At 41.2% G+C, this 18438-nt stretch overlaps 2 protein-coding genes across 10 annotated transcripts in view; one reads left to right on the top strand and one right to left on the bottom strand.

Annotated features, from left to right (window-relative positions):
• The window catches only part of kpna5 (karyopherin alpha 5 (importin alpha 6)), a 40497-nt gene extending 24171 nt beyond the window's left edge, over positions 1 to 16326 (bottom strand). Inside the window, exons 1-5 of one of the 3 annotated variants that reach the window (XM_041187168.1) lie at positions 16228 to 16326; positions 13245 to 13375; positions 13051 to 13155; positions 12860 to 12959; positions 3442 to 3536 (exon numbers count right to left, since the gene is read on the bottom strand). In XM_041187168.1, the coding sequence (XP_041043102.1) occupies positions 3442 to 3536; positions 12860 to 12959; positions 13051 to 13155; positions 13245 to 13373 (429 nt within the window). In that variant the 5' untranslated portion in view covers positions 13374 to 13375; positions 16228 to 16326. Of the gene's footprint in view, positions 1 to 3441; positions 3537 to 12859; positions 12960 to 13050; positions 13156 to 13244; positions 13376 to 15647; positions 16156 to 16227 lie in introns of those variants that run through there. The other 2 variants (XM_041187167.1, XM_041187169.1) reach the window with 2 other exon arrangements.
• Positions 16327 to 16531: 205 nt separating this feature from the next.
• LOC121277613 (zinc finger containing ubiquitin peptidase 1) overlaps positions 16532 to 18438 on the top strand; it is a 39589-nt gene continuing 37682 nt past the window's right edge. For 2 of the 7 annotated variants that reach the window (XM_041187163.1, XM_041187164.1), the window contains exon 1: positions 16537 to 16835. The gene's annotated coding sequence lies outside the window, so the exon portion shown is untranslated. Of the gene's footprint in view, positions 16836 to 18438 lie in introns of all 7 variants that reach the window. The other 5 variants (XM_041187165.1, XM_041187166.1, XM_041187162.1 and 2 more) reach the window with 5 other exon arrangements.

Below are 18438 nucleotides of genomic sequence, written 5' to 3'. Positions count from 1 at the left end.
TTTTAAAAATGAATTTAATCTTTTAAGTGGTCACTTTGTTCATTCAAGTGTTGTGGTACATTTTGCAAAAAAAGTTAAGTACCAAACACACCATAAAATACAAACAAATTGCAGGAACACTGAAATAAACAGCAAGAAGTCCATCATCACCTCAAAATAAAAAATGTTACAAACACAGACTGATCAAGAGCAAGTTTTTGATTGATACTTTTGAAGAAAGTATTCCTGGAATGTTATGCATGTCATATATCTAGGTTCAGTTGTTTGATAAAGTGCCACTCAATAGGCTTATCATCAATGGGAAAGCTGAATGCTTTAAGTTTCTTAAAAGTGGATGAATCTAGAGAAACATGATTTTTTTAAAATTGAAAGCTTAAACAGAAGAGGCCATTAAATAAAAGCTGGGATTCTGGGGTTTAGACAAAAAGACAATGAATATAAAAGCAAGAATTTGTATAAGACATTGGTTAGACTAGATTAAATTTGTCCAGTTCTGGGTACTGGACTACTCCCCAGGCATGTGCTAGAATGGAGAAGGTTAAGAACATTAAAAAACTCAACATATGGTTAGAGGACTGGCATCAGGAAAAATAGTTTTATATAGGGTATGGACACCTATTCTGAAGATTGGAACTATTCTGCAAGGGTGGGCTACATGTAAACATGTACAGTTTTGGTCTCATTTGAAAAAGGGTATAATTGCATCGGAAGCAGTACAGAGGGAGTTCACTCGACTCATTCCTGGGATGAATGGCTTATTTTATGGAGAAAGGTTGATCAGATTGGCTCTACCCATTGGGGATTAGAAGAATGGGAGGTGATCTTATTGAAACATAAGATCCTGCGAGGACTTGATAGGGTGGATACTAGGAGGAAGCTTCCTCTTGTGGAGTAGAGTAGAACTAGGACACAGTTTTTAAGAATAAGAGATCTTCCTTTTAAGACAGAAGGGAGGAGAATTGCTTTTTTTCCCTTACAGGGTCAGTAGTCTGTACAATTCTCTTGCGCAGAAAGCAGTGGAAGCTGGGTCATTGAAATTATTCAAGGTGAAGTTAAATAGATTTGTGATAGACAAGGGAGTCAAGAGTTATAGGGGGCAAAAAGGAAAGTGGAGTTGAGACCACAACCAGATCAGCCATGAATTTATCAAATGGTGGCGCAGGATCAAAGACCTACTGTTGCTCTTAAGTCTTATGTAGGAAGGGAGCTAATAAACTGGCAAACCAGGAATAGAAAATAGAAAGGAAATGGAAAATTTAAAAGAAATGTGAAAGAGGTACAAACACCAGGGTCCCAAAGGAAACGGGGGAAAAAATAACAAAGGCCCTAGGATTTACATTTCAGGGTTCTATTGAGAACAGATATGCAGAGGTCAGGACAGTGGCTAATACGATACCCATCTTCATAATGGAAGACAAAGCCAACATGGGTAATTACAAGTTGGTTAATTTAACAATATCGTAGAAAATTTTGGAATCTTTTAATTTTAAAAAATTGAACTATTAAATATGTAGATGAAGCAAAAATAATTAATAGCAGCCAACACAGGAGTTAGAAGGGAAATTTTGCTCGACAAACCTAAACATTGTTTGAAAAGACAACTATATGGTAGATGGGAAAAGGTAGATGTGGTGGGTGTGGATTTTCAGAAGGCTTTTGCAAAGATATTACCGGGGATAATGAATACTGAATTAAGGAAAAGAGCTGCCTCTCTTGCCTCCCACACACAGTCACCGGGTCTATCATTTGTCGTCCTCTTTCTCATGTCTGATTTCCCAACACATCATTGGTAGGTACAGGGTAATTTTTCATATGTATGTTGATGGCCAGCTCTACTTCTCACAACCTCTATGCAGTAAGGCTACGTGTCTAACATTCAGCCCCAGACAAATTGAAACTTCCTTCAACCCAACATTGGGAATTCTGAACTACTCTATTATGAATTTGGCATGCTGTGGAGAGCTTGATTCTATCTTTATCTCTTCAATATTGTCCATCCTAGTCCCTAACTCCTTATACATCTGTAGAAATGCCAGACTTGACTTTTCTGATTCTTTTACTGCTAACCTCCCTACTCCAGAAACTCCAACTTGTCTAAACTTGATGTACATGAACTGTGACACACAACTTCATCTTTACATTTCTTAAGGCAAACACCACCCAACCTCTGAAATTTCATCCAGCCCTATGGCTACCTTGTCCAACACTCCATTCTTCCCACCCCAGCCTTTTGTCTAGTCCCCATCATGATTGCAAAGCCTTCAGCTGCCTACATCCTTTATTTCCCCTTACTATAAACCTTTTCATCCCTCTTCCCTTTTTAAATTTCTCTCAAAAATTCCTTTTAGACTCTCTTGGTCTTCAGGCGAAGCTTTTAGTCCCCTCCCCACCCACAATCTGTGTGTTCTTGGCTTGGCATCATTTGTGTCCTACAACTATCAGTGAACCACCATGCAAATTATAAAAAGTTGTTACATTCATGCAAGTTGTTTTCTTTATACTGTTCCCTTGATGCTCAAGTTGCAACTTAATTCACAATATTGAGTGCCACCTCTACTTACAAGTGTCGCAGAACGGTTCTCAATTCATCTGTTTGCAAAGTCCCAGAGCTGAAACCTTAGTCCTGCTTCACCTTCCACAGATGCTGCATAACATGCTGAGTATTTCCAGGTGTGCTGAGATACATGGGAACACCATCAACTGCAAGTTCCCCTCCAAGTCACACACCATCCTGACTTGGAACTATATCGCCGTTCCTTTACTGTCACTGGGTCAAAATCCAGGAACTTCCTTCCTAATAGCACTGTGGATGTTCATACAACACATGGACTGCAGCAGTTCAAAGCGGCAGCTCACCACCACCTTTGCAAGGGCAATTAGGGTTAAGCAATAAAAGCTGGCCAAGCCAGCCACACACACATCCTACGTACAAATAAAATTCCAGCATTTTCTGCTTTTAGATTTCAGATTTCCATCATCTGCTGTACTTGTGTTAGCTGTTTGCATATTTAGTTTGACAGCAAAACAATTTGTTGGTGATAAGATTTGCCGTTAAATGCTGTTCAAATGTATCTGATGTCATGCAATAGGATCAGTGAACTGACATAATTTCAAGGAGCTATCCCAATTACTCTCAAAACTGCAGTCTTGAAATAGAGCTGAACAGTGGGTTTCTTCAACAATTTCAACTGCAGTACACGGATTACATGGATCTGATCACTTTGATGCAAGCTCGTATGATAGTTGAAGCATGTAGCTGACCATAGATTTTAAACACAATTTCTAGCAAGGCACACAAAAATATGCACATCTGTTTTAAAGTGCAAATACATTCTCCTGCAGCAGGCACATTAAATTGTTGTATTAAGGTTGCCATACAGTGCAATATCTTGAGATTCACTAGCAAACACAAACATCTTATTTTTTTATAAAAATACTCACTTGGAGGGTAAAATTCTCATTCCTCTTCAAAAACTCCACAAATCTCGGCACAATACCAGGTGTATTTATGACCTCATCTATGGGAGGATTAGGTTCTGGAAGGGAAAAAATTATAAAACAAAGTAAAATCCAGAATGCCACTTGCCACAACTCCAGTCATCCTGTTTTAGGACATACAGATCATAGTAAAAAATAATTTCAGTACCGTATGTAACTATTTGTAGGAAACTGAACTCTTTCTTAATAGCTTGAAGCATCCATTTTACTTTAAAAAGCACAGGGACAGAATTGCAGATTAATTTGGTCATATGAATCATCAATACTTTAACAGTCACAAAAACTCAGCCACTGTCTGACATCAGTCAGATCAGATAAATGATAATTCACACTAAGCTATTCGACAGACAACTAAAAAAATTAATTGGAGAAATTGCTGAAAAGAGAGATATGTCGAAGATTTTCGTCTTGCTCTCATCAGAACACTGCGCAAGGATACCAATATAAATGGGAAAACAACAATTTATGCTGGAACAGCATATCCCAGCCCCTGTTTGCAACAGGCAAGGTACAGACCGTATCCAATCAGTCCGTGCTCGCAAAACTCAAAATATACTACCCAACATTAGGTATGAATCCACAGTTGGACATTTGCTAAATAACCCACAGTGTGCTAAGAATTATGCTGACAATCAATTTATAATTGTCAGACTCGCAGCATGGCGCATTTGCACATACTGGAAGCTACATGTATTAACACACAGGACCCTGTTCTTTGCAGACAGAAAGGACATGTACACACACACTGCTTGTTTCAGCTAAACAAAATAAGTGACAGCCATTCATTCTGATTCATTCCTCAGAGCAATGCCTTGACTTGACCAATCAGGGTCAAGCTGCCTGGTTGAAATTTCAAACAATGCTTGGCAGTTGTCAGTCACCATCACTGGTGCATACTCCATAGCAACACCTCTACCCGAGTCCACTTGCCAACCAATCAGCAGACTCTTCTCGCACTGCATAAACTTGATTTTTCCTGATGTTGGCATTCTTGCAAAGTGTCCTGATGAGCACAAGATTAAAAAGCTTCGATAAGTCTCTTTTTTCAGCAATCAAGTTCTGTAGTACCAAATGACTAATTGGAGAAATAGGGATTACCCCAATTACTCTGATTTTTGATTCACTAAAAAGTCTTAGTGGCTATTTTGAATGGAGGCAGCAATCTCACTGAATTGATGGAGATAAGGAGACAATGCAATAACTCTCAAAAACCTGAAATTTACAAGGAGACAATTCATTAAGATTGAATTAGGATTTCATTGCTATATTTAGGATTGGATGGATTCTGCAAGGATAATTTCAGCACAACCTATGGGAAAACTAGAGATAGTTATTGTATTCCTTTAATTCCAAAAGCTCTCCTGCTCATAGTCTTGTGCCTGGGTGCAGCATAATTTGTGGACTCATCTATAATGAATGGACACCAAAGACATTTCATATTCCAGGAAGGGTTAACAAAGTACTTTTGTTTCAAAGCTGTTGGCCAGAGGTTGCAGCTGAATTGTTGACACAGGCAAAAGCAACTTTTGACCTGAAGTGACCTGAGTCCAGTTGCTGGCTTGAGTAACTTTTGAAACCCGAGTCCAGTCACTGGGTCCAAACTGGCTAGAACCGGTTTCAAAGTAGCTAACTGTCTTGAAGCCAAAGGAAATGTGCTGAGTCCTTATTTAGAAAAGGGGGAACGAGGTGATCCTGCAAGTCTTGGAACAGAGTCAATGGAGAAGATGCCAAAGATCAGGCAAGCAAGCCTAAACCAATGGGAAGCGAGACAGCACAGCTTGAAGAGATACGATTCAGTATATTACTGATAGGATATTGGGCATGGGGCAGCAAGACTCCGGAGACCAACCATCGCAGAAGCAGAAGAACCTACGTCAGCAACGTAGAGATGCAAGAGAGAGAGAACAGATGCCTGGCCAGCGGCAGCTCTCCTTTTCGGGTACTAGCTTTTGTATTCTGTGATCACTCAGGAAGAGTCAGAGAAACCTACTGGGTGAGCGTTTAGATCCTAGTTTTGGGTATAAAACTATATAACCTGCTGTAAACTGCACGTCTATATTTAACAAAAAGTATAAGCTATATGTAGATAATTTAACAACGTGAATAAAGCGAGTTTAGAGTTAAGAGAGAATTGACTCTTCTCCTGTGTAGTAAGCCAATAACCGTTACCGGTGATCTCCGGCAACAAAGCCTTTTGGAAAAGCTGAAACAACTCTCAAATCCTCACAGGACACGGACGTCTTTCCTGCAGTCCTGCTGACACAGGGTATTTGCTGTGAAATTTGGCAATCTGCACATGCTCAGAAAGCAGCAGTGATTAAAATAACCTGTTGTGGGTTTAAACTATTCAATCTAAGCTCATGTTTGAATCAGGCTGTCAGTCAAGTAAAAAAAATGCAATGGAGGTATTAAAAGAAAGACATTCAATTAGCAAATCTAATTGTCAAACATGCATTTTTTTTTATGTTGAAAACACGTATTTTCAAAATGAAAAATGGAGAAGAACGCTGCATGAACTAAATTTCAGCTGAGATTTCCCAACCAGAAGAAAGATGAAACATTTAAAGCTAGAGCTCACTGGAAATAGAAAATAGAATAGAAAAAGGTTCACAATAATTGACAGGTATAGAATACATTATGCAAAACACCATGCAAAGGGTGCCAGGAAAACTGAAAAAGGATACAGGAAGGGAAAAGAGAACACGTAAACATTATCAGGTAACATAAAAAGGAACCCAAAGATCTTTTTATGTACTAAGATAGAAGCAAAATACTGCAGATGCTGGAAATCTGAAACAAAAACAAAAACAGAACTGATGAAGAGTCATTCGGACTCGAAACGTTAACTGTGTTCCTCCCTGCAGATGCTGTCAGACCTGCTGAGTTTTTCCAGTTATTTTTGTTTATTTTTATATACATTTTGTTACAAAATATAATTTTCATAATATTTTTCTGGTTTATGGTGAAGTAGGTTTATGGGTGTAAGTATAGTTGGTTTTATGTGATTTAATTACATTTAGAGTCAAGTAGACTATAAGCTTGAAATTATTAAAAGAAGCTAGGTGTAGAAATGTGTTCGAAATGCCAATGAGTAAACATGGATGCTGGCTTAGCATGCAAGGTGTGAGGGGAATTTGCATTTTTTTTTTAGATAAATGAAGGGATTGTTTGGATTTCAAAGGGATGTTAGTCCATTTACAACTAGCCAGATAAGCAAGGCTAAGGAACATGTTTATTTTTCCCAAAAGTTACTGACGCTATTGGCAACATAAAGCTTTTATATATAAGATACAGTTTCAAAGACATATAGAACAATATTTTACATATTAAGAGAGAAACATACATAAAGGAGAATGAAAGGCTACGTGGGAGAAGGCCATGTAAGATCTAACAGGACTGAGAGAAACAGCCTTCAAGAAGCCTCCAGCCATTTGTGTATAAGTCTGCTATGTAAAGTAACTGAAGTTGGGGAAGGCATTTTAAATTTCACTGCCAAGTGGGTACTGTGTTAACTTGCTGGTTCTGTTTTAAATCCAAAATCTATTTTGGACTGTTGCCTTAAAGTGTATCTGGTTAATTAGAAATTTTAGGAATTATTATAGTAGTAATTGTAGTCTTATGTGTTTGAAATCTTTTTTATTGTTAATAAATATTCTAATTTAATTTTTAAAACCTCTGAAGATCTTGGTGGACGCACTACTTCTGAGTTCAGTGCACCCATCTTCTCGTAATAAATACAAATTGCAAAACATTTGCATAGCGCGACCAAGTTTCCCTTGTGGATTTGGTCTGTCTGGCACACATCATAATGTAAAAAAGGAAAAGGATAGTTAAAGGAATGGCGAGGTTAATTAAGGACAAAAAAAGGGAAAAACCAAAGGACTTTTTAATGAAAAGATGACAAGGCGTATTGTATTAATAAACATAAAAGTTTGGATACTAAAATGAATCTATTATGTCCTTGTTCACAGAAACATTTATTATTAAAGACTGTAAGTTGGTTTTAATGCAAAAATGCACTAAAATATGAATATACTGCTTGCGTTTTTGAGGCATTGCATTGTCCCAGCTAGTAATCTTCTGTCCATTTATTTTAAGCAGCAGGTTTTTTTAAAATTTGATAAAATCAAAGACAAGAGCCAGTTGACAATGGGGAAGACACCCAAGATTCTAAATGAGCTGCCAAAGATCCATAATATGGTGAATGGTGGGGTAAGAGGACAGTTTAGATCCCATTTTCGTGGGCTTCCTCCCAATGCTCCCTCCCCAACTCATCCCCCTAAAGCCAGTAGATTTCCAAAGCAGTGTCTGTCCAATTAATCCAAAGGTGAGTTCTGCAGGTGCCCATTAACTAAAAGCTTCAATTTGTTACTGTCAAATTATAAATGTTAAACATTGACAGCTGTCAAACACCAAGAAATGGGCAAGCAGGAACTTTTGTTATCCGTTTTAGTAGGAAACAAGTAGCAACAGAAATGGGAATAAATGCTTTGTCCGCAATACCTACATCCCACGAATTAATAAACACAAAAAAAATCAAAAAAATTTATATTTCAAATTCAAAGACGTCACTGGCTTAGCAATGAGTGCATGCTGATGGAATTAGTATACTGTAGGACCTCCGAGTTGGTAATCTTGTCCTGCTAAGAGATGCTGGGGATACATGTGCGACAGTGAAGGTGGAAACTATTCAACCGTTTCCCCTGCCTATACATGTTGTCTGGGTCTCACCATTTTAGAGTGCAGAGGGGATGCAGGCTTAGTAGACGCACAGTTTGGTGTTCTCGGTCAAGACACTTGCTTACTCAGCTTGGATGTTAACAGCTGAAGCTTTTGCAATGCACGTGTTGAGTTGAGCATCAACTGACAGATTGTTGGTGATTGTAGAGCCAAGATATGTGAAGTTATCAACAACCTCCAATGTCACACTGTCAATGCTGATAGATGACAATATTTGTCTTCCTGATGTTGATGATCAAATCAAGCTCTTTATAGATGCGAGAGTCGCTATTTGCTGCTGGTGTTCCTCAGTATAGAATGTTAATGCAGCGTCGTCAGCATAACTCTGAGGAGGACTTGGCACACCTTTATCTTGGATTTCAGTTGAGCAAGGTTGGGCAGCTTTTCGTCAATTCTGGTATATAAGTAGACACCCTCCATAGATGAGCTGAATGCATATGAAAGCAGCAAAAAGAAGAATATGTCATTGTGTGTCAGTGCCAGACCTAAAGCCTGTTTGACCCAACAGCAGATCTCAAAGGATTCCGGTGTTGCTCCGTCATACCAGACCATTCACATCATGTTATGGAAAGTGGAGACCACATTGAGCAGCTTTCGGCAGGCAGCCAATTTTCTTCAGCAGCTTAAATTGTTTGTGCTCACATGGTCAAATGCTTTGGTGAGATCGATGAAGGCAATACATAGTGGTCTCCTTTGTTCACGGCATTTCTCTTGCAGTTACCAGACTGAAGAACACGTCAGTTGTCGATCTTCCACTTCAGAAACCATACTGAATTGAGACAGATGCACTCAGCCAGATCTGCAGTCGGACAAGGACAACATGGGCAAGTACTTTTCCCATGGTGCTCAGCAAGGACATGCCTTGACAGTTGTTGTAATTGCTGTGGTTGCCCTTGTAAAAAGCCAAAATCTTTGCATCAAGCATATCCTGGGGCACTTGGAATTTGAATTCAGTTAATAAATCTGGAAGTGGAAGCTAATCTCAGTAATGGTGATCATGAAACTATTGTCACAAAACCCCATCTGGTTCATTAATGTCCTTTAGAGAATGAAATCTGCTATTCTTACCTGGTTTGGCCTACATTTGACTCCAGACCCACAGCAGTGTGGTTGACTCTTAATTGCCCTCTGAAATTGCCTCACACACCACTCAGTTCAATCACAATTAGGGATGGCCAACAAAAGCTGGTCTTGCCAGTGACATCCCATGAAAGAATAAAAAAAGAGCAAGTCAATAACTTTGCTAAACTCCTCCACTGTAGTGTTGAGAGCTTCCTCGGTGACAACGTTCTGCCCATAGTACAACTCAAGTCGGTGTTGATTTCCCTTGCCTTTGTTTTCATATGAGCAGTTTTCTTTGCTGATGGACCTGTTGCCTTTTCGATTCCTTCATCATATATTCCCCTAGCATTCCCTGTCAAAGGACATCTGGATATTCTGACAAATTTGCAACCAGCTGTCATCGGCACACCGCCAAGCAGTCTGCTGACTTTACATTGAGCAGCTCTTAGTGTGTTCAGTATCTTATCATTCAGATCTCGCTCTTGTAATTAATGAGAGCAGACAGCTTGGCCTCAATGACAGGTTCTATCACAGTGTTGTTAACCTCGAACCAGTCAGCATTTTGCTGCTCTTCCTTCCTATATGCCAATTACCACCCCATCAGTCTACTCTCCATCAGTAAAGTGATGGAAAGCTTAGCAAAAATGCTACCAAGCAGCACTTGCTTAGCAAGAAACGCAGTTTGGCTTCTGCCAGGGTCACTCAGCTTCTGGCCTCATTAGAGCTTTGGTTCAAACATGGACAGAAAAACTGAACTCCAGAGGTGAGTTAGTAGGAAACAAGTAGCAACAGAAAGAGACTGTGACTGCCCTTGACATCAAGGATGCATTTCATAGAGTGTGGCATCAAGGAGCCCTAGCAAAACCAGAGTCAATGGGAATCAGGGTGAAAACTCTCTGCTGGTTGGAGTCATATGTAGCACAAGGAAGATGGCTGTGGTTGTTTGATGTCAATCATCCAGGACATCACTACAGAAGCTCCTCAGGGTGGTGTCCTAGACCCAACCACCTTCAGCTGCTTCATCAATGACCTTCCCTCCATCATAAGGTCAGAAGGGGATGTCCACTGATGATTGCACAAGGTTCAGCACCATTTGCAACTCCTTGGATACTGAAGCAGTCCATGTCCAAATGCAGCAAGACCTGGACAATATCCAAGCTTGCGCTAACAAGTGGCAAGTATCATTCGTGCCAGACGACGACCATCTCCAACATGACATTACCATCACTGAATACCCCCCTACCATTACCATCCTGGGGGTTACCATTGACCAGAAACTGAACTGGACTAGGCATATAAATACTGTGGCTACAAGAGCAGGTCAGAGGCTAGGAATCCTGCGGTGAATAACTCACCTCCTGACTCCAAAAGCCTGCCCACCATCTACAAAGCATAAGTCATGAGTGTGATGAAATACTCTCGACTTGCCTGGATGAGTGGAGCTCCAACACTACTCAAGAAGCTTGACACCATCCAGGACAAAGCAGTCCACTTGATTGGCATCCTTCCACAAACATTCACTCTCTGCTACCACTGTTCGTCAATGCTAGAGTGTATATCATCTACAACATGCACTGCAGAAACTCACCAAGGCTCCTTAAACAGCACCTTCCAAACCTACGAGCACTACCATCTAGAAGGACAAGAACAGCAGGTGCATGGGAACATCACCATCTTCAAGTTCCCCTCAAAGCCACTCATCATTCTGACTTGGAAATGTATCACCGTTCCTTCACTGTTGCTGGGTCAAAATCCTGGAACTCCATCCATAACAGTACCTACGCCACAGGGTCTGCAGCAGTTCAAGAAGGCAGCTCACTACCACCTTCTCAAGGGCAATTAGGGATAGGCTATATATGCTGGTCTAGCCAGTGACACCCACCTCCCTTAAATGAATAAAAAAATGTTGAGTGTGCAGTATTGTAGATGGTGTCTCGAAGTACATTCCATGTCGCTTTTGCACTGAGTGGGAATGCCAGAGACTGCCTGTTCACTTGAGTGGAGGAATTGTTAGTTTTTATCTGGGACCACAGCATGGCTGTTGATCCAAGAGCGGCATTTCTGCTTTGAATGAAAAAGCTTAAGGGGATGCATCCTCACCCTACTGCACACCAGGGAGGTATTTCAGTTACCACTGTAGTAGCTGCATACATTGAGTGTGCTGTTCAGAGACTCACATCTGGTGATGATCAGATCCAGCTGTTGGCAATGCTCTGATCTTGGATGTCACCAGGGTGCCTTGTATCATGATTTTATCGGGAAGATATTAGTTATACAAAGTTTGTGGTAGCAGCAAAGCTCAAGTACTCTGGTTCCAGGGATGAGGTCTGGTTTGGTTGCAGGAGTTGCTGGAAAGATGTAATATTTAGAAATCAGTCCACCTTTTGGCTTCACTACAGATTTTTTGCCAGGGTTTATTCACTTAGCCTTTAGGTCGCCTGAGGTATCCACAAGGCATTGGAGCTATTAGTTGGGAGTCTGATTCATGACTACCAAGGCGTGTTCATATGCTAGTTCCTCTGAAGCTTTAGCCTGTCACGGCAATGGACCCAGTTTTGTCTTGCCATGAGAAGGCACAGCTGAGGGGCTACCGATGGAGAGACTGTGTACTGACAGGGAGTGACTTACACATTTGGCTCTCTGTTTCGGATCGTTGTTAGCCTGTGGTGTAGGCTGAAAATGGGAAGCAAACTAGCACACAAAAGCAGAAAGCATGCTAACTCTATTCACCCACACATAAATGCATCTCATCAACCTATTGGGCACACTTTAAAGGGTACAATAGTGATAATAAAATACCATATAGTTTCATAGAATGGTTTCAGCATAGGAGGCCATTTGGCCCAGTGCCAACTCGCTGAAAGGACAACTCAGCTAGCCCCACTTCTCCTTTTCCCCACAGCCCTACTAATTTTCTTTCTTCAGGTGCTTGGGCAATTCTAGTTTAAAAGCCATGATTGAATCTGCCCCCACAACACCTCAAGCAGTGTATTCCTGATCCTAACAACTCGCTACATATAAATGGTTTTGCCTTATGTTGCCATTGATTCTTTTACCAATCACCTTAAGTCAGTGTCCTCTGGTTCTCGAACCAACCACCAAAGGGGACAGTTTCTCTCTATATCAAATTTGTCCAGGCTCCTCATGATTTTTATCTAACAAATCTTCTCTCAACCTTCTCCTTGCGAAAGAGAAAGGCTCCAGCTTCTCCAATATATCCCTCATCCTCAGAAACTCTCATAAATCTTTACAGCACCCTCTCTAAAGCTTTTACATCCTTCCTAAAGTGTGGTGCCCAGATATGATAGTCCAGCTGAGCATGATCCGCTGTTTTATAAAGGTTCATCATAACTTCCTTGTTTTTTTTGTAATCCGTGCCTCTAATTATAAAGCCCAGTATCCTGTATGCTTTATTAGCCATTTTCTCAACCTGCCTGGTCAGCTTTCACAATGTGTGCGCATACACTCCTCAGCTGTACCCAATAGCCACTTTTATAATCAAGAAGAGTGACATTAAATTGTACCATTTCTCTAAACGCAGCATTCAAGAAGTTCTCACCTTTTGAAAGCAATTTCCGAAACTTCTGTGTAGCTGCAAGCTGCTGATCGGGATCTTCTGAAAATATCATCTGTACCATTTCCATTGTGATTACACCTTCCTACAGTTGAAGGCATTTAAGAACATTAACACTTCAGTCGTTCAAAACTATGTTAAACAGACACAAAAATGTACTTATTTCCTCTACTTACCCCTGGTACAGATACTACAGTAGAGCTTACATCAGGGTCCTGAATGGGGCTTTCAAACATGGCTTCATCACCACCAGGAACTGCCACATTTCTGCGTTTGAACAACTGGAATACAGAGAAAAGCAAGCAGATGAAAAGCATGACCCAAGTTTATTTATCAAAACGCGTTTTCAGAGCTATTATCACATACACACCTGCTCTTCCCTTTTCTGTTTCCGTAGCTGGATTCCCTCTTCCTCTCGTCGCCTTCGCATTTCCTGAGTGTTTAATGCTTTGTTCTTGTAGCTTTTCATTCTGTAGTTATCTTTTACTGGGCTTGCCATTTCTGCAATTAAATGTCGACAATATAATCTGATAAAGGTTGTTGTCGTAAAAGCAGGCAAACCACAGCTAATAGTTATCCACTTTAAACACAAATATAATATTTTAAAGATTTATCACAGCATAACAACATCCAGTGAGATATAGGTATCTGTGTATATTAATTTTGAGTCATCCTTTTTCATAAATGTTGAAAATCACTATGCAAACACTAATAGAAAAAGCACTAAAGAACCAACTATTTTTCACAAGTTTGTTAATTAACCAAATCATTCAAAATGCCTTTGAATGTTTTTGCCATTTTTTCATTAACAGAAGCTTCTAACTTCAAAGTCAAGGTTTAAACAATAACACAAAAAGCTACATAGTTCATAAAAACATGCTTAAATTTATTCACTGAATTCTCTTATTTTAATACTTTCAATTTAGTATTTTTCTTTCTCCTTCATCCCTGATCTAAGTCCCCTCTCTCAAAAGCCTGGACTTCAGTTAGATTATTTAATCTCCTAGCAGCTTGAGGAAGTTTGAGCAACACTGTCACATTGTGGCCATTTTCAATTTGTAGAACTGCCCTGCATGCAACCTGTCCATCAACAAGCAAAGTCAAAGGTTGTATCTGTCATCCCGAGGATTCGAGAATCACTTTTTTCAAAAGGCAGTGAATCAAATTGAAATCTCAAAGTGTTAGATCAGATAAGGCTGCAAGGTATCTAAAATGCATTACAAGTGTTGTTGTTTTGCAAATTGTTTTAACTATTTGGTTCCTCAACCAATGAATCTTTTTTCTAATTCAAAGAAACAGGCTGTTTAGAGAATGGATGGGTTACTTGGCATTGAAATTTCAGTTTAAAAGCAATCACTGCTGAAATAATTAGAAATACATGAAGCAAATTAATTTCTGTTTATGAAAATCTACATTTAAAGACTGCAAAAGTCACTAGTTCACTAAAGGCACATTAAATTTTCTATTCCTGGAGCAAACAAGGAGTGCAAATCACAAAAATAGGCATCACTCTGCTTGAGATTTTCAGGAAAGTGAAAAGACAGGAACCAGCTGGCAATGGGGAAAGAGGTAACAGTGTAAGAATATGGCAGATGAATATGGGAGCAGGTTGAAGAAGCCAACAAGTTATGAAGAATCAGGTTTGTGGTTTTATCATTTGGGTTCCAATGTCCTGAAGCTCTACTTCTTAAAAGGCTGTTAAATGCCATTCCTCCAATTACTACCATACTTTGGACCTAGTAGTGCTTCATAATTTATTTCCTGATCCTCCTGGAAGACAGTTGCCACATCCCCTCCCTCCCCGACTTCCTGAACTTCTCTTAATTCATAGCTCCCTGAATACCACTCAATAACTCCTAGGTGCCATCACAATGACCTGAGAGCTGCCCCAAACTTCCAAATCCTGAATTCTAATTTGAACACTACTATAACTGAAATGTAACTGCTCTGATGCTTCCAGAGCTTTTCTGCTGCAACTGGTAATATTCAAATAATGTTAGTGCAGGCCTTGCACACTTCATGTACCCATGGCAACAGATGAAAGAAATCTGTGTTGCAATTCAATGTCAGAGCTCTGAGAAGCAAAAGCACCATCAGAGCCCACTCAATGAACAGCAGTATTACACCACAAGCTTCCATTACAATAGATATTTTGTTACTCTGGATCAAAGAAAAACTCTCAACCTTTAATTCCACAAAGACAGTTACATTTAGTCTAACAACTACTACCACAATGTTTTGATAGCACCACTCTTAGTCCTTTATCATCATCTGACCACAGCTTGTGGTCCTGCATCTATCTCCCTTCCTAACAACCATGTGGGTCTATTTACACCACATCGACTGCAGCAATTCAAGGCGGCAGCTCCCCACCATCTTCTCAAGAGAAATTAGGGATGGGCAACAAATGCTGGTCCAGCTAATGACGCCCACGTCACGTGAAAGATTAAAAAACTCTTCCACTGAAAGGTGCCAATGTACTCAACTTCCTTTTTTAAAAGGCAAAATACCATTGTTTCCAATTTAAACGCCATCCTTAGCACACTCCTGGACAAGCAAGGGATCCAACTATGCCCCTAACATCCACACAATGTATCTTCCCAATGTCCATCTTCGATTCCTCCCCCAACCCCTAAACTCTCCATCGCCTGCGTGGGCAAAACAGGCTATCCACTACCTCAATTATATTACATTTATCAACATGACAATAAACGGGAACATAGATTTAATATAATTATATAAGAGTTCGAGGGTAACGGGAGGCGCGACTTACAGCCTGAGGTCCCCTGCCCTTCACTTTCCCTCCACCAGTCCCAAGCCACCCCCAACACTCGGGGCTCAGAGGGAAAACCCTCAAGGCCGGGACTTGCAGCAAATGGCGGGCGCGAGTGAGAGTGGCCCGGATTCCCGGAGCGGCCGACAGCAGCCAGCGTCATGGATCGGGGCCCGGATTCCCGGAGCGGCCGATAGCAGCCAGCGTCATGGATCGGGACCCCGATTCCCGGAGCGGCCGATAGCAGCCAGCGTCATGGATGGGGGCCCGGATTCCCGGAGCGGCCGATAGCAGCCAGCGTCATGGATCGGGGCCCCGATTCCCGGAGCGGCCGATAGCAGCCAGGATGGGGGCCCGGATTCCCGGAGCGGCCGATAGCAGCCAGCGTCATTGATGGGGGCCCGGATTCCCGGAGCGGCCGATAGCAGCCAGCGTCATGGATCGGGGCCCCGATTCCCGGAGCGGCCGATAGCAGCCAGGAAGGGGGCCCGGATTCCCGGAGCGGCCGATAGCAACCAGCGCCACAGATAAAGGACCCCGGGTTGTTTGCAGCCGGTGGGAGCAGGGGGCGGGGCCTCACCTGCAGGTGCCGCTCGCTTTACCCTCGCGCACCGACCGTTAGACCCGGGCCCACAATATGGCGGCAGCGCGGGCGCAGCAATCCCAGCAGCCACCTCGCCACCGACACAAACTGCGCCTGCGCAACGCCTGCTGCTCCGCATGCCGGCATCTCTCTTCAAATCAAAACCCTACTAAGTTCACCTTCCCTACTTTAACATATTGGGAATATCGTACTTTCCATTGAAAGCAATATCAGATTTAGGATATGCTAAATTGTTCCCTTTTTTTTGCAATTAAGTGATCCTCGCAAGAAACTACTCTTGCCGGAAGTGCTGTGTTTGGGGCGGGGGAATCTTTTCGCGGTGACGCGATGATGAATAAGATCTATCTCCGCCCTCGATGACCGTTGTGCGTCTGCGCACTGGTTCTGTGTTGAGGGCGGGCAGAAGTAGGTGTAACACCGGAACCAGCGTTTTATGATCAGTAAGGAAAGTTTTGAGTTGAGTGCTGATTGTTTTTTTCTGAGTCTTAATCTTGACGGCTGAGAATAATTATATATCAGAATCACTGTCTTTGAGGACGCGAAGTCGCTGTTGCTGTGATAACACCATGGGACAGGGTTGGACGGTGAGTTAGTTCCCCTCTTCCGGCAGGACATATTGGGAGCAGTTAACAAAGCATCTCGGATATTTGGTTTCATAAGTACATATATTGAGTGTAAAAATAAGGAAGTTATGCCAAACCTTTGCTTAGGCCCCAGATAGATTATTGTGTCTAATTCTGGACACTTTTTATAAAGTATGCTATCCCATCCCTAATTGTTCTTGTTCAGAGGGCATTTAAGAGTCAACCACATCGCTGCGGGTCTGGAGGCCAGACCAGATAAGGACAGCAGATTTCCTTTTCTAAAGGGCATTAGTGAACTAGATGGGTTTTTACAACAATCAGCAGTGGTGTCATGGTCATTGTCAGACTTTTAATTCCAAGCTTCATTGAACAATCTGCTGTGGTGGGATTTGAATCCAGGTCCCCTGGGTCTCTGGAATACCAGTGATAATACCACTGTGCCTTCACCTACCCACAATGGTGAATAAGCGTTCTGGGGATAGGGGAATTTTAGCTACAATGTTAGTTGGATGTCAGGGTTGTTCTCCTTGGAGTAAAGGAGGTTGGGCAGAGAAACCTAGGCACCAGAAATGACAAAGGTACTTCAAACCCAGTTGACCCTGCAAAGTCTTCCTCACCAACATCTGGGACATGCTAAAATTGGGAGAGCTACCCCACAGACTAGTTATGCATAATGGACTAGTATTCTAGAGGCCTGGCCTAATGCTCTGGAGACTCAAGTTCAAAGTTAATAAAACTGGAATAATATGCTAGTCCCATAAATAATAATCATGAAACTACTAGATTGTTGTAAAAACCCATCATGCGACCGCAGTAATGTGCTTGACTTTTAACTGCCCCCTTAAATGACCTAGCAAGCTGCTCAGTTCAAGAGCAATTACAGATGGGCAATAAATGCTGGCTTTGCCAGCAATGCTTAGACCTCGAGTAAATTTAAAAAAAAAACCTTAATCCCTGGGTGTTGCTGCAGGAGTTCCTCAGGGCACTGTCTTTGGCCCAAACATCTTCAGCTGCTTGATCAATGATCTTTCCTCCATCATATGATCAGAAATTGGGACTGATGATTGCACAGTTCTATTCTCACTCTTCGGATACTGAAGCAGCAATGGAGTGGACAGTAATTGCAGCGCTGCATTTATTTAAAGATAAAAATATATTCTGCTTGGTGGACTTTTGAAAGTCCTACGATCGGTAATGTAAAACTAAAGAATATAATTCTTTAAGAATTATAACTACAGTATGTAGTTAAAATATTATTAACTTGGTCTAAAATATATTGGGAGCCTGAATACAGTAGTGTTATAGATATAAAGTATAGTTGGTTCTCTGTGTATCTGTTGTTTTTATTTTTTTCATGGGATGTGGGCATTGCTGGCAAGGCCAGCATTTGTTGCCCATCCCCAATTGCTCTCATATAGTATAATTCAGCACTCAGTAGATTGCACTGCCTTTTAAGTGTTATCTATAACTCTACTGCCACAGCGTGTGTGTGCAGCTGTGTGCATTTTCAATAGAAACTGTACTGAGTTATATTTAACTTTTAATTTTTTTTTTCAGTAGGACTGACTTTATTCCTATAAATTGTGTTTTAGACAGATCATTC

Source organism: Carcharodon carcharias, chromosome 5 (genome assembly GCF_017639515.1).
Source record: "Carcharodon carcharias isolate sCarCar2 chromosome 5, sCarCar2.pri, whole genome shotgun sequence".
NCBI lineage: Eukaryota > Metazoa > Chordata > Chondrichthyes > Lamniformes > Lamnidae > Carcharodon > Carcharodon carcharias.
The sequence above is the reverse complement of the archived record's forward strand: the minus strand, read 5'-3'. Positions and strand labels throughout refer to the sequence as shown.